The 15276-nt window shown below is 37.8% G+C and overlaps 1 protein-coding gene across 1 annotated transcript in view; it reads right to left on the bottom strand.

Annotated features, from left to right (window-relative positions):
• Nucleotides 1-14030, bottom strand: part of RNF32 (ring finger protein 32) — a 51499-nt gene extending 37469 nt beyond the window's left edge. The window contains exons 1-3 of the mRNA XM_069085120.1: nt 14010-14030; nt 13079-13337; nt 2310-2452 (exon numbers count right to left, since the gene is read on the bottom strand). Coding sequence (XP_068941221.1) covers nt 2310-2452; nt 13079-13337; nt 14010-14030 — 423 coding nt within the window. The remainder of the gene's footprint in view (nt 1-2309; nt 2453-13078; nt 13338-14009) is intronic.
• Nucleotides 14031-15276: the final 1246 nt, after the last annotated feature.

Raw genomic sequence — 15276 nt, 5'->3', positions numbered from 1 at the left:
AACTTTAGAAATCTTTCTGTATAGTTGCTCTATTCTAGCCAGTCCTTCTCACCCAGCTTACCATGAAAGAGTTAAATTTCTATAGAACTGCAAGAATTGCTGAACAAGACTACTGATAAGGGAGAACAGGCAGTAACCTTGGAAAAGAAGCTCAGTCCCTGGTTCCCAGAAAAAACTCCTAGATAATACTAAAAATAATGAAGTATGGAAGGAGCTGGCAGCAGCAGGTGGATTTGACCAATCAAGGGATAGACAGTAGCCTTGGGACCCTCAAGTCCAGATAAGAAAGTATCAAGGGTAGACTTGAAAGGAGGGGTCCAGTATTCTGAGGTTGTAATACATGATGTAATGGACCTAATGTATTATGTAACAAGATTAGAGCCTCATTAGTAATAGTTATGTTAATATTCATAATCCTTGCTTATTTAACCCAGCTTTAATTTCTGTATGGCGGCCTCCTCTCTCTCTCTTGGTGCTGTCCCAGAGACTGGACCGCCTGCTTCTTGCGAGATTCTCATAAATCTTTCTACCTTCACTTTGAGAGGTCTCCGAGTAGTCAATTTGGGTTAGGATCTCTGTATCCCACACAGAAAGATCTTAAGGTCATTCACCATACTCTAAGCCACCCACTAGGCTCCTAACTTGTGGCATCCAAGAAGTGAACACAGTTCATTTGGTTAATCCATTCACTAAATAAACATGTAGTCTAAGGTTATAGTGTTTATGGGAGAATATAAAAAAGTCTAAAATAGTCCTCTTTCCTCCAGGAGTTTATAATCTAGCTGGGGGGGGGGGGGGCAAGGATAAGACATGTAAAAAGTGCAATACGAGGTGGTAATATCTATAAACATGGTACTATATCACATATCTTACTGTGGTGATAGGAAGCTTAATGAATGATGATTATTAAGAATATTTAGTTTCTATAATGCAGAGAGATTTCCCCCATGTACGATGGAGACACTATAAAGTATATTTTCTTCATGATTCACAAAGTTATTTATTTTTCTTTAAAGATAGAAATCCCTTATGAGTAAACTCCATTAGACTGTAGGCTTCTTGAGGGCATCTCATTCGTCTAGGAATCTCCTAAAGTGCCTTCCTTACACAGCAAGTGCAAGTCAATAAATGTTCATTGAACTGAATTGAACTCTGGCTTGACAATATATTGTTAACACTCTATGTCCATAAGTACATTTGGTGATTGTAATTGTTGAAGCCCTACAGAATCTTCAAGATCTCTCCATAGGGAGGAGCCCTAGTGAGGCTAGGGAACCATTGAGATGGGAAAGTGAACATCCATTAAGTCTCTGTCTTTCAGCTTAGTTTATCCAATAATAGTGAGCTAGGCACAAGACCAGTTGGGATCTGGAGCTCAAAATCAGATGGAAAATTGCTCTAGGTAAAGAATCATGCAATAAGGGTACAATGAGCCAAGTTCTGGCCAGTAAGTAGCTGGAGAGGAAGAGGTGATTGCCATGAAAGGTCAAAGTGATATGGGGGGTAGAATTTACTTCAGACTATCCAGGAGAGAGAGAGGGCAAAACAAGAGGAAGCAGAGACTTCAAGATAAGAAACCAAGGAGATAACAATCCTCTATTTTAATAAATTCTGGGACGGAAAGGGCAGGAGTACTTCCTCGCTACAGTTAGGGGTCAGGGTGAAATATATCTCCATGATTATTATTATTATTATTATTTTGCCTTTTGGAGGGCAATTGGGGTTAAGTAAGTTGCCCGAGGTTACACGGCTAATTTTTTTGTGTGTGTTAAGTATCCGAGGCCGGATCTGAACTCAGGTCGTTCTGACTCCAGGGCCAGCGCTTTACTCACTGTGCCACCTAGCCACTCCTCTCCCTGATATTCTTAAGCAAATTCCAGAAGGCTGAGAAACTTCCCCAAAGCTACATACATAGAGCGAGGGAGCTAGAACTGAGTTACTATCAAATATTAGAAGGAATGGGGATATCGAAGAGGAGAAGACATGATACCTGTCCATAGTGATTTGAGGCTATGCCAAAGGAAGGTAGATAAAAGGGAATGTTGTAGTTGATGCTGAGGAAGAGAACTGAACTCTAAGAAAACGTGGGACTTGGACAATCATTAACTTTTCCTCTGTCGCTGATCTACCTCCTTCTCCCTTGTCTCCCATAATTACATTACATTACATTTACTCTACTGTATTATGTAGTGAAGGGGTGCCATGGAAGACATTAAAGTCTGTCAGTTACATAGCCTAAAGATGCAGAGCAGTTTGTGTTAATTTTGACAGAGAGAAAGCCACATTCAAATGCTCTTTCTGTGCATTACTTGTGACTGAAGCTCAAATTCTTCTCTACATATTGAACATGGATGCATTGAATCCCCTTGTTTTATGGACCTCTCCTTTACTTTTGCCCATTCTTCAGTTGACAGAGGCAATGGAGGAGGTTTAATCAAACCCAACTTCTGTGCTAAAGTTAAAAAAAAAAAACACAAAATCTCAATTAAAATATATTTTAGAATATTGAACTTAACATATAATAATTGTAAGAGGCATTCCCCTAAGCACATTGTCATATTTAATATATCTTATAATTACCTTTATGTTCTTATTTCACATTTATACAGCGGGCCTTTTTCTCGAAGGGAGGAGAAAGCAATATCACAGGAAAAGAGGAATATTAATTCTTATATTTTTTCTTATATGATAGTCAATTAACCAACTAATTTAATGAGTACCTACTGTTTGCCTAGTACTAGATGATGGCATTAGAAGGGAAGGAAATTAGTGTAAGATAGACGCTGTCATGAAAGGGCTATCAAATCTGTCTGGAAAGTTAAGATTTAAAGAAGAAACACTTAGAAACATGAGTTCACCTTTTCATCGTTAAGATTGGGGGAGGGGCAGAGAAAATAAAAGCTGGAAAGGTACCAATGTGAAAAAAATAATTCATGCCTGTGAATTTACCAACAAAACCAACCCAAACTGACCACTAGGTCTTTAGATAAGTAAACATACTATTATTATGCCATTTTTGCACCCAAGTTATGGCACATGGAGGAGAACCCATATACTGTTTGCCAAAAAAAGGTAACTAGGTTCCATTACATTATTATGGATTGTTAAGACTTCTTCCGTACAGTGGCTAAAAGTTGTGTGCAAATAAAATTTTGCAAATTCAATTGTATATAAAGGTCCTCTATTAAAGCCATAATCCAAAGTTTCTTCATGGCTTAGAGGTGATCCTGGATTTTCAGAATCCTCCCAGTGGAGCAGTAACAGATTCTATCTGTCTTTCAAGCATCAGCCTGAGAGCAGAGATGCTTTTTTTCCCCTCCTTTCCCCCCTCAACTTTAATATAGACTTCTATGTAACTTTATGCTCCGGAAATTAGTTGTTATGTTACGAATTATTTTGGCTCTAGTGACTCATGAAGACCATCTCCTGAGGGAGTAATTACAATGATGAAATCACAGGTCTTTGAAATATCAAAATATAGTCAATGTTTTATAAAAAAGTTTGCTATTAAAAGCAATCTTGCAATGAATCCAGTCCCTTGTAGACTCCTTTTTGTAAAGTCTCCCTAAATTTTTAAAAAATCTGAATTCTCACATATCCAGTTTGCTTGAGGTGGAATTATGCCTATATAAGTATATTCACTAGGATATTGATTATTAAAGAAAACATGAAATCTCTAGTTTATGAACTGGATTTAAGAACAGTTTTTCCCATCAATTATCAATTCTTGTCCCTTTCTGTATCTAGTGGCTGGTTAATATTTAAGAGACATAGATAAATTTGCTGGTTGGTTAAGAGCTTTGCATAGGAAAAGTGTTGTGAAGATACCTTATCTATCTACAATTGAGCTATTTATTCAGCAACTTTAGTTGTAAAAGCAAAGACCAGGAAGTAAGCAAAAAAAAAAAAAGGCTCCTCTACAAAAATAGATGTTGTAAGTTCTAGGAACATATGCATTTTAAGCACAAAAGAGACACTCAGGCCTTTACTCAAAGCTTATTTACTCTTAGTTGGCACACAATTCTAACAAGTATGATGATCTGGTTTCTTATCACTACAGGGATTGAAATAGCAAATTAGGTAAAGCCGATACACTGTGGGACCTGGAAATATATAGGAAGTAACTAATAGCAGCCAAATTGTTGATAGAAAAATTGTAAAAAGAAAACATGAATAAAAATCATATTAGCCTTGGTTCATAGGCTTCAGTTGGTTATGAGGAAACAACTATACCTTTCAGCACAATAGAGTAATTGATGTTTATAATAAATGTGTTAAAGAAAGTTAATAGGAGTGGCTAGGTGGCACGGTGAATAGAGCACCAGCCCTGGAGTCAGGAGGACCTGAGTTCAAATTTGTCCTCAGACGCTTAATTTAAAAAAACCCCCAAAAAACTAGCTATGTGACCTTGGGCAAGTCACTTAACCCTAATTGCCCTACCTTCCACCCTCCAAAAAGCCCCCTCCCCCCAAAAGAAAGTTAATATTGTCTTTAGAATATTATGTTTAAGAAGGCAAGGTGGGGCAGCTAGGTGGCACAATAGATAAGACTCCTGGACCTGGAGTCAGGAAGACTCCTCTCCCTCAGTTCAAATCTGATCTCAGACACTAGCTGTCCCTGGGCAAGGCACTTAACCCTGATTGCCTCCAAAAAAAAAAAAAGGGCAAGGCAATGTATAATTAAGATTTCTATTCAAGGGGCAGCTAGGTGGCTTAGTGAGTAAAGCACCAGGCCAGGAGTCAGGAGGTCCTGAGTTCAGTTGTGGCCTCAGACACTTAACACCCACACACCCACACACAAACTAGCCATGTAACCTTGGGCAAGTTACTTAACCCCAATTGCCCTTCAAAAAAAAAAGGCAAAAGAAAAAAAGATTTCTATTCAAAAATTTAAAACCATAAGTTTGGGCGCATAAACCCCCTGGCTGTCTAGAAAATGTGACTTTTTAAGATAACATTTCCTGAGAGTTTTGGATAGTCAGTTTTTAGAGATGATTTAAAAGTATTTAAAGCTGAGCATGGTAATGCATACTTGTAGACACTGATGCTGGTGGATTTGGGAATATGGGAGTATTGAACTGCAGTAAAGCTAAAGTTGACTGTGAGCTCACAGTAAATCTGGCACCAATAGTTATGAGTCCCCAGGAATGAAGGGCCATCATGCTTCCAAAGAAGGGGTGAACTAGCCCAGGTAAGAAAAATGGAGTGAGTTCAACCTATCCTGCCTATCAGTATTAGGAATATAGCCCAAGAGCAAACTCTGCATTTCCAGTCTGGATGAGATAATGAGACCCAATCTAACAACAACAACAAAAAAGACTTAAGATTTACGTTTAACTCAATAAATGTTGAAACATTTTTTATGGACATCTCTTTAATAAGATCACCATATTGATCCAGATGGAGGCCATAAATCCTAAAATGAGATCTTTGAAAGGGAACAATATATTCATATTCAATAAAAAACAATTACCAAAAATACTCTATTAAAAAACAACACTTGGGGCAGCTAGGTGGTGCAGTGAGTAAAGCGCCAGCCCCGGAGTCAGGAGGACCCGAGTTCGGTTCTGGTCTCAGACACTTAACACCCACACAAAAATAACTAGCCATGTAACCTTGGGCAAGTTACTTAACCCCAAATGCCCTCCAAAAAGCAAAAAAAAAAAAAGTGTATAGGGGCGGCCAGGTGCGCAGTGAGTAAGAGCACCGGCCCCAGAGTTGGGATGACCTGGGATTGAATCTGGGCTCAGATACTTAGATACTTAGCACCACCCAGAAAAAAAAAAACAATAAAACAACTGGCCGTGTAAACTTGAGCAAGTTACTTAACCCCAATTGCTTTAAACAAACAAACAAACAAACAAAAACAACACTGATTTATTTCAGATTAGAAATTTTTTCCTTAAAAGAAAGTTTTTTCCACACAGAAATGTTAGGCAGCTTAGTGACTTGCATGGAACACAAGTAAATGGGAAAATTGAGAAGATGACTAATAGGTCACTTCTCACTTGTTTGTCCTTCCCCCATTCTTCCTCCCTCTCACCTCCCTTTTTCCTAAACTGTAAAGATTGGAAACCCTCTCCTTCCGGCTCCCCCATACTTTTCTGTCATGCCTTTGAGCTCTCCTGACTTCTGTGCATCTACAAACAGCCTGGGTGTGGGGGAGAAGGGCTGAAGGGACAAAGGACAAACTCCGCAGAGTGATTCTTTTTCATGGCTCACCTCCCACCAGCCTCTCCTAATATCCTCTCCAGCTTGAGGATGTTTGAGGAAGGAAGGGAGAGTTGATGGGGTTTTATAGTGAGATCTCTATCTCTAAGGCATACAGGCAATTTTGCTCTGACTTTACAAGGGGAAGAGATGTAATACTAAGAGCATAATAATAGGCTGCATGCAAGTTTTATACAAACAGATTTGGTGTGGGATGGGTGGGAGGAAAGCACAATCTTATATTCAGATCAATATGGTACTTTCCCTACCTTCTTGATGACTCTTCATCATCATTATGAATATCAATTATTATTTTATGCTGTAGATTCAGATATAGGGGGCCAAATAGGGATTGATCCCAGAAACTTGCTTTCTTGAAATAGTCACTGATTTGCATCTTTCTCAAAGACAGAGTGAATGATATATAGTTGTATGGCCTCCAAGGTAATATAAAGGGTGTCCCCAAAACCCTGGCTCAGTTCTAAGATTTAATGGCTTAGAATTACACCATGACTTCTGGGATACATTGTGTGACAGGGCTAGTTTCTTTAGAACTCTTGAATCAAAGACCAAAGATTTTATCTTCCACATAATTTTTTTGTCTTTGCGGAAATCTTCATGATTGCCATCAGTTTCCTTTCACTTGTCAACAACATTTAACACATCTCTTTCTGAATAACACAAGTAAACTTTTAATTAATCTTTTCATTTAATCACTAAGTGAATATTTATTGAATTGATGTTATAGGAGAGGCACTCCTCACTTGCATCATATTTGTTTTAAGAGTATGATGGAATAGTTTTTACCAGGGGTGGGGAACATGTGGCTTCTAGGTCCTTGGGTGTGGCCTTTTGACTGAGTCCAAGTATTACAGAACAAATCCTTTTATTAAGAAAATTTGTTCTGTGAAGTTTGGATTCAATCAAGGGGCCTCACTTGAGCACCCAGAGGGCCACATGTGGCCTCGAGGCAGCATGATTCCTATCCCTTTTTTACCATTTTGAGAATTGTGCTAGATGTTTTGGATAAACCACACATTTTTCATCACCAGACTAAGAAGTTGATACTCTAGGCCACAATTCCCCCCCCCCCCACCATTTGACTTTTAATTGTATTCTAGGTACAAGTAACATTAACAATTGCATCTTCAAAATCATAAAAAGATTGGTCAGTCCTGTATAATATCTGTATTATGGCTTCAAAACCTATAAAAATGTTCTATAGCATCATGCTTGCCAGTTCTTTTTCACTGATTCTATCTCATTTTGAAATGTAACAGTCATCTCCATCAGAAATAAACAGGGCTCTCAACCACACCTGCTCATTGCAATCTTTTGCCTTTTCAATGAATGTCAGGCCAGAAATTAAAATTAAAATACACTCTGACCCTTGCCCAGCTTCCATCCTGTTGCTTGTGTATACACCACCATACAGGCTAGAGTGTTATGGTTTAACTTGTTACTACTATAAAGCTATGATGTCAGACATTACTGAAAGGAATAGAATATAACTTTTCCTTTCATTATACTGGTAGTATTTCGAAGAACCAAGATTCAAATTCAAGTTGTTGATTCCAAATACTGGGTTCTTCACATAGGGCACTTTTGAACTTGAATATTTTGAGACTTGAATGCAAGTTTTATTTATGTATATAATCCTGTCATGATCTTCATGTCTCTGATAAAAAGGCCAAAAAGTAGCAGACTGGAATCAAGAACTCTGCTCTCCTGACTCCACAGCAGTGTGTAACACTGCTTCTCTTTTCCAACTCTCTTATAGGTGATGTGTCTTTTTTTTTTTTTTTGCTTTTTGGAGAACAATTGGGGTTAAGTAACTTGCTCAAGGTCACACAGCTAGTTTTTGTGTTAAGTATCTGAGGCTGGATTTGAACTCAGGTCCTTCTGACTCCAGGGCTGGTGCTCTATTCACTACTCCACCCAGTCGCTGCTCTGAAGTGTCTTTAAATGGGTACAGTGAGAATCAAAGAGACCTGAGATCTGAGTCATTGTTTATCTTCCTAACTGGGGAGCTGTCCTATGCTTGTAATGTGGCACTAGCATACCTTTAGAGGATAATGAGTTTTAAGTTAAGGCTTCCCAACCCTTTTTTGGTCACTGTACCCACTATTCTTTGCTGCATGTGGGATCATGAAGAGTTGGACATGACTTAAACACTATCCAATATGAAAGGAAATAGATTTCAGAATTTATCATGCAAATGCACATAAGAAAATAAAACAGAAAAAAAGAAAATGGGTTTTAATAGCATAATAGTCATTCATCAAATATTCTATACATGCTCTTAACAAAGACCCCTGATCTAAATGTCTTTTTATCCCCTAAGACTGTAGAGCAGTCTAAACCTAGCTGTTGTTATAACCTCTTCTGTTGCCTGGTTCTTATCTATATTTTGTGTGAAGCTTTCTGGTGCTACACCTTTCCCTTCTCTTTTATATTCTTCCCTTGTCACTTCTACATTTTTAGCTTTTATGCAAGCAATTGAGTTTTTATAGCTACTGCCAGTCAATGAGATTATTCTTTCCCTTCAGTATGGTGAGCCAACTGATGGTAGTGTGTCACCTTGTAATCTCTGGATGTTGAGCTCCAACCAGTGTTTTCATCATTGTTCATGGCTCTGGGACAGCTTCTTGAAAATTTCCAACTGGACATCCCATAAACATCTCAAAGTAAACATGTCCAAACTGGAAGTCATTACCTTTTCCCCTAACTCTCCTCTCTTTTGAACTCCCCTATTACTATTAAGGGTGCCACCATCCTTCCAGTCACTCAGGTTACAGCTTCGGTGTCATCCTTAACTCTCACTCACACTACAAATCCAATCAGTTGCCAGATCTTTCTGTTTCTGTCTATAAAACATCTCTAGCATCTGCATTTAATGGTTCACATTTATACCTGTGCTGTCAATTCCATCTTTTTCCATCTCTTCTAGGACTATGGTTCATGAGTTATCCTCCTTTTCCCAACATTATTAATCAATCTCTCCTCCCTCTCTGCTGATTCTTTCCTCTGGAGAAATAGATCTCTCCCTCCTAAAAATAGGATGGCTCTATGGCCCTAATAAAACTATAATTTTATTTCTTTCTTTCCAAATGGAAATTTGAGCCTATACTTGCTATATTCCCTGTACAACTATATTAAAACTAAATTCTTAATTGTCACAAATGATCTCATTAATAAATTCAATAGCTTTTTCTCAGTTTCTGCAGCATCTGATCTCTGCTTTTTCTTTAGAATTCTCTTTCCTTAGCCTTTGTGAAACTCTAATACCCTGGTTCTCCTCCTGCCTCTCTCTCTCTCTCTCTCTCTCTCTCTCTCTCTCTCTCTCTCTCCTGCTCTTCTTTCCTTCTGTTCCTTAGAATGAACTTCTACTTAGATGATCCATAATCAACTCAAAAACAACATGTTTAAAACAAAATTTCCCATTGTCCCCCAAATTAATTCTCCCTTCATACACTGCTATTTCTTTTAAGGTTGCCATCAGTTTTCCAGGTCATCTTTGCTTCTCTACTTTCCCACTTAATATACTGAGTTCTAGAATTTTTTTTTTTGTGACTCTCAGATTTCCCTCTTCCTTTCCGTTTCCTCTGTTCTCAATTTCAAACATGTCTTACCACCTCATCCACCTTTGCCCTCAGTACTTTGACTCTGCATTATTGCAAAGGTCCCCTAGATAGTTTTTCTGCCTCCAGTTTCTCCCGACACTAACCTATTTTGCATCACATTACTCATACCGCTTCTACTGTATTGTACCCTGTTCAAAAATATTCAACTGCCTCCCATGACAAATGGGATAAAATCCAAGCACCTTTACCTGGTCCCTCTATAAAGTTCCAAAGTACAACTCATGATCTCCTATAAACTTGCTCTCCAAACTTTTTTTTTTTTTTTGTTAAGGACAACCCTGTCCTTCCAGTCAGTAGATTCACAAACTATGAATCATCCTTGACTCTCCACATTCCTTTACACACTGGCACTCCCCCTCCCACATCCAATAGGTCACCCAGTTTTATCCATTCTATCCCCATATCTCTCCCATGTGATTTATCTCTTATATGCCATTATGAAACCTTACTTTACAATCTTATTCATTTCTTTTCTGGACTATTGGAATAGCCTCATAACTGATTCCTCTGTTTTCAATCCTTTACCCTCCAGGCCGTTCTTAACAAAGATGCTGATATAATCTTCCCAAGTCACAGGTTTGATGTGATGACATCATCCTCGGCTCAATAATCTTCAGCTATACTGCCTTTTACTTCTAAGATAAAAACAGGCTCCTCAGCTCGACTCCAGAACCATCTAAGTTCATCTAAGTTCAGGGAGGCACATACCCAAAAGGCTGGCCAATGAGTGGTAAATTTTGTTGACTGTAGTTAAGTCATTAAGGAATGGAGAGGTTGTGATCTATAAATAGATAGGGGGGGATATACACTGAGAAAATCACTAATCTTTTAAAATTTTGAAGTATGAAATATTCAAGTAGGCTTCACTTTACTTAATTATATAAATTAATTTTTAAAATAAAAATACATTTGAAATTTAAGACAAGCTTTTAAGCTAAAAGAGAACCATAGCATCCTTTTTTTGTAAAGAAAATATTCTTTTGATAGTACAGCAAATCCCAATTGCAGGGTTAACATGGTGGAGTTAGAATCAAATGAAGAATGTTTTCTATTATTTGTAAAAACAAAGATGGATCTTTCTTGCAGATAAGTAAAAAATTCTCAAAAGGATTTAACTTAAAATATACCTACAAATTAATCTCTGGAGTATGGTCAAACATAAGAGATTTTCCTCTTTTCCCAAAGAAAATTCAAGAAAAGCCACTGTAATATTAAGTTCAATGTTACTACTCTGAATACTATAATTAATAAAAGTACATTTTCTGAGAGTTTGCTCGCCAGAAATATCTTTCTATGTTTCCACATCACTGGATTTTATCTTACTGCTGTATGTTTCATTCTTCTGTTCAATTAGGTGTCCAAGTACAGGTGTTAATTCTTTATGGCTTTTGCCCCAGGATCAACTTGAGAACAAACCTTTTAAGTTTAAGTATGGGTAAATGTTATTGAAGTACAGATTTTCTATGCCTAAGGTATCAGCTATCTTTTTCTAAATAAACTGAAGAAAAATTACATAATCTATTAAATTATTTTCATTGTACTAAACTGAAAACAAAACAAGAAATTTTCTTGATAAACTTTCATAGTGTTATTTAACATCATTATAACACAACCATCAGCCAGACTTCTATAATATTTTTCCTTTATGCCAAATAGTATATTGTTCGACAGTATATTTAAGTGATCTTAAATGTCTTCTACTAAAAGTCAAGCATTTTTTTTAAAAAAGGGAACATCAGGGCTAGGCCAGGATCTGCAGAAGCCATCTCTACTGCCTTCCCTTTAGGATTACACTTAATAGCCTCATAGTGGCATATATCCTGTTTGTTAAGATACCCCAGGAAAAGGTCTACCTTACTTTGTAGCCTGTTTCCACACTTTGTGTCACAAGGGACTGGTACATGTGCAGAGTATGCTACCCTGCTCCATTGATGCAACTTCCTGCATGGAAAGGCTGGAGAGCTGGCTTTCAGGAGATCTGGGGTGACCTATAACTGAAGGGCTGTAGAGGGGTCTGGGAGGACACAGATATGTTCTGTACCCAGTCCCAGTCTGTTAGCTTGTGTGACCAATGCAGGGCAGCCTCTCTGAGTGGCTACACTTGAGTCTGTAGAAGACCTGGATGCACCTTCCACTGGTCTTTATCAGTCTCTTTGCTTGTGACTCCTTTGCTAACACTGCCTGGTCGGAGATAATGTTGTCTATGAGCCTGAGACTAGCATCTAGTCTGTGATTAGGGGCCTCAGTTCTTTGCCTGCCTTGAGGTTTTTTGTTTTTTCTTCATTTTAGGTGAAAGAAGTTGGAAGCTATGACTTTCTGAATTTCAAAGACCAGAAGATAGAATCACCTGATGTTTAAACATCCAGGATTATGGAAGCCTGGGAAGTGGAGTTGAGTATATACTGGGTTTTGCAGCCAGCCCAGCACCAATGCCTGAGGAATGAGGAATGACTTTTGGATCTTTAAATTTGGAGTGTGAACCTGGAGGGACCAGGGCTTTGCAGAAACTGTGTTCAGTTTGCACTCACTCTTGCCAGCAACTTCACAGTTTAGTTTATTTAGAGAGTGCCTCTGAGAAGCTGGGCAGAGATGTTTGTGTTTTTGTTCTTGCTATATCTCCAAGGTAAAAGTTCCTTTGTAAAAGCTAATGGCTGTTAAATGGAACTAAGGGGCTAATCACTTGAACTGAACAGTGGGGAACACAACTCTGGGGGTAGCTGGGGCTGGTAGCACTAGAAAACAGATACACTAATGCCTCAAGGTTATTCAAAGAACCCCGAGGGAGGAACATAGCTTGAATTTCCAAGTATGTTCTCTCTGACCTGCTGGGATACATGTCATCAAGAATCTTCTAGAAACAGGGTCCAAAGCCTCTTCCAAGTGGCGAATTGTATCAGCTGAATCCTCCCTTCTTAGTACTTATGTAATTCTTCAAACTAGAGTTTTCCTGACTTTGAACTTCAATGTTTCCTACTGTCTATTAGTGGAGTGTGATCAGTCACAGTACAGAGTAAGCTTTATATAAACATATTCCAAGCCTCTAACTGGGGCTTGGGCAAAGGCAACTTAGGCTAATATCCCTGAATCTCCATGGATGGCAGGGAATTCCACTGAAATCATTCATTGACTTTGATGTATACATGTTTCTAACTGCATATTGTACTATTATAATAAACAAAGAATTAGATTAATTGTCACAAAGAAGCCCACACCAGCCCATCTTACCTAGAGTGAGTGGGGGAGGATGCGGATCGAGAATATATTCTTTCTCTGGCTCTTCTCCCTTAGGGATCTGTGTAGCAGTCTTTTTCAGTCCAGTATCCACTATTGCTTTTATATTTTTTTTTGAAGGTTTGTATACTCTCTCTTTATACTGTTTCTTTGTGTTATAAAGATCTATCGCTGAAAGAGTTTGGATTTGAAGATCATGTAAAATGTGATCTTGCAAAGCAACTGCAGTAATAGCTAAATTTTTAGCACGGTCCTAAAGAAGTTAGAAAAACATGAACAAAAATTCACATGCATATTGTACATAAATTATCAATTAACAGAAAACTAAGTCTTCATCTGTCACTTTTGACAGTACTTGATACTCAAATTTTATGTCACTAGTTAAAATAAAAAATAAAGGTACTAAATTGAAGAATGTTTGACCCATTGTTACCTTAACTTTTAAAGTCAGAACTTGGCTTCATCATTTATATCAACTATATAGTAGTAATTTTTCATTTAATTGCTAAAGCCATAATTATAATATGCAATAAACTCATTATGAAGTATAAAACTTTTACATGCCTAAACACATGTTGCAGCACTATAATTAAATTAGACCTCAGGCTAATCTTGCCTTCTAGTACACCAAAAAGAAATGTACATGTAAGTATGTATTATTAATTTTTGGTGAACTAAATAGGTTTCCTACATAGAATAAAACTACCAGGTAACTAAAAGGCACCTGAAGCAAATGCTAGAGCAGAAATTGCCTGGAGCACCCATGCCACACCCATGGGACTGCTTAGCTACTTTCCATCTTGCTAACATCTCCTTGCTGGTACCTGGTGAACAAATTATTTTCTTTATTTCTGCCTGTGTTGATTAAAATACAAAATTATGGGCAATCTTACTGTAGCATTTTAAAAAAAAATCAAGGACATACCTTAGAACAATTTCTTATCATGTTGAAACAGAAGTTATTTTCTTTTCTCTAAAACAGAATGATGTTGCTTCTTTATAACAAAAGTCATCACTTTATACTCCTTAAATTCCTATATAGAAAAACAGTTACATTACCATGTCAAACTGATCAAAATAAAGTCTTGTACAGCACAAAAATTTGGTCCTAAGTTTACATTTCCAAAGAAAGTGGCATCTTGAACAGAGGACTATGATGTACTATCATGATAGTAATATTTTAGAAAGATAGATCTGACAACAGAATTCAGTAGGGTTTATATGTGAGAAGAGACTAGAGGCAGCAGAGAGATCCCACTAGTTGTAATAATCTAATTATCAGATGATGAAGCCTCAACTACAACAGCAGTTTGATACAAAAATTTCTTCATAAAATAAAATAGTAAATCTAATCTGAGAGACAATTCTAAATTATTAGCTATTTCCAGTGTCATAAAACTGACACAATGATTTACTGTCTGTCAAATAAGTAAACAAATAAATAACCTTCTCATAGGACTTAGTGAAAGGACAGATGTAGAGGTAATAGAAATAGATGAATCAAAGTTAAATACAAGGTCTCTTGGGAGTATGGGGGACTGAAGAATGGTAGCTGGTTTGTTGTTGAAGAGGACCAAGATGTTATCACTATGTTGGGTCAAGGTACCGTGTGTCCAACTGTGGCTGATCAGACCAATACAAGGTCAGAAAGCTCTACCACAGGTCAGGTAAAATAGTCCACATGAACATTTGGAGTGGAGACGTCTCTAAATTTGTGCATCACATGTCTCTTTTGAGTTACTGCTGGTCTGCTTTGCTCATAGAGCACAGGACCTTCTTTGATGTGGGCATGCTATGCTGGACAATCCTGGCCATTGTCTCCCACGTCTCACAATTGATTCCAAAGTTCTTCAGATAGATCTTGAGAGTGTCCTTGTATCATTTCTTCTGACTTCCATGTGAGTACTTGCCATATGTGAATTATCTGTAAAACAATCTTTTAGGTAAATATACTTTTGGCATTTGAATGACAAGGCCAGCCCATTGGAGTTGCTCTCTGCAGTAGAGTTTGAATGTTTGGCAATTCAGCTCAGGAAAGACCTTAGTATCTAGTATGTTATCTAGCCAGATGATCTTCAGAATCTTCCTAAGACAATTCAAAAGGAAGTGATTCGGTTTCCTGGCATGACACTGGTATACTGTCCAGGTTTCATAGGCATACAGCAATGAAGTTAGCACAACAGCTCTCTAGA

Source organism: Petaurus breviceps, unplaced genomic scaffold (assembly GCF_028583685.1).
Source record: "Petaurus breviceps papuanus isolate PSGF00001 unplaced genomic scaffold, PetGlider_PUasm1.0 115, whole genome shotgun sequence".
In the NCBI taxonomy this organism is placed as follows: domain Eukaryota; kingdom Metazoa; phylum Chordata; class Mammalia; order Diprotodontia; family Petauridae; genus Petaurus; species Petaurus breviceps.
This window is presented reverse-complemented; position numbering and strand designations above follow the sequence as displayed.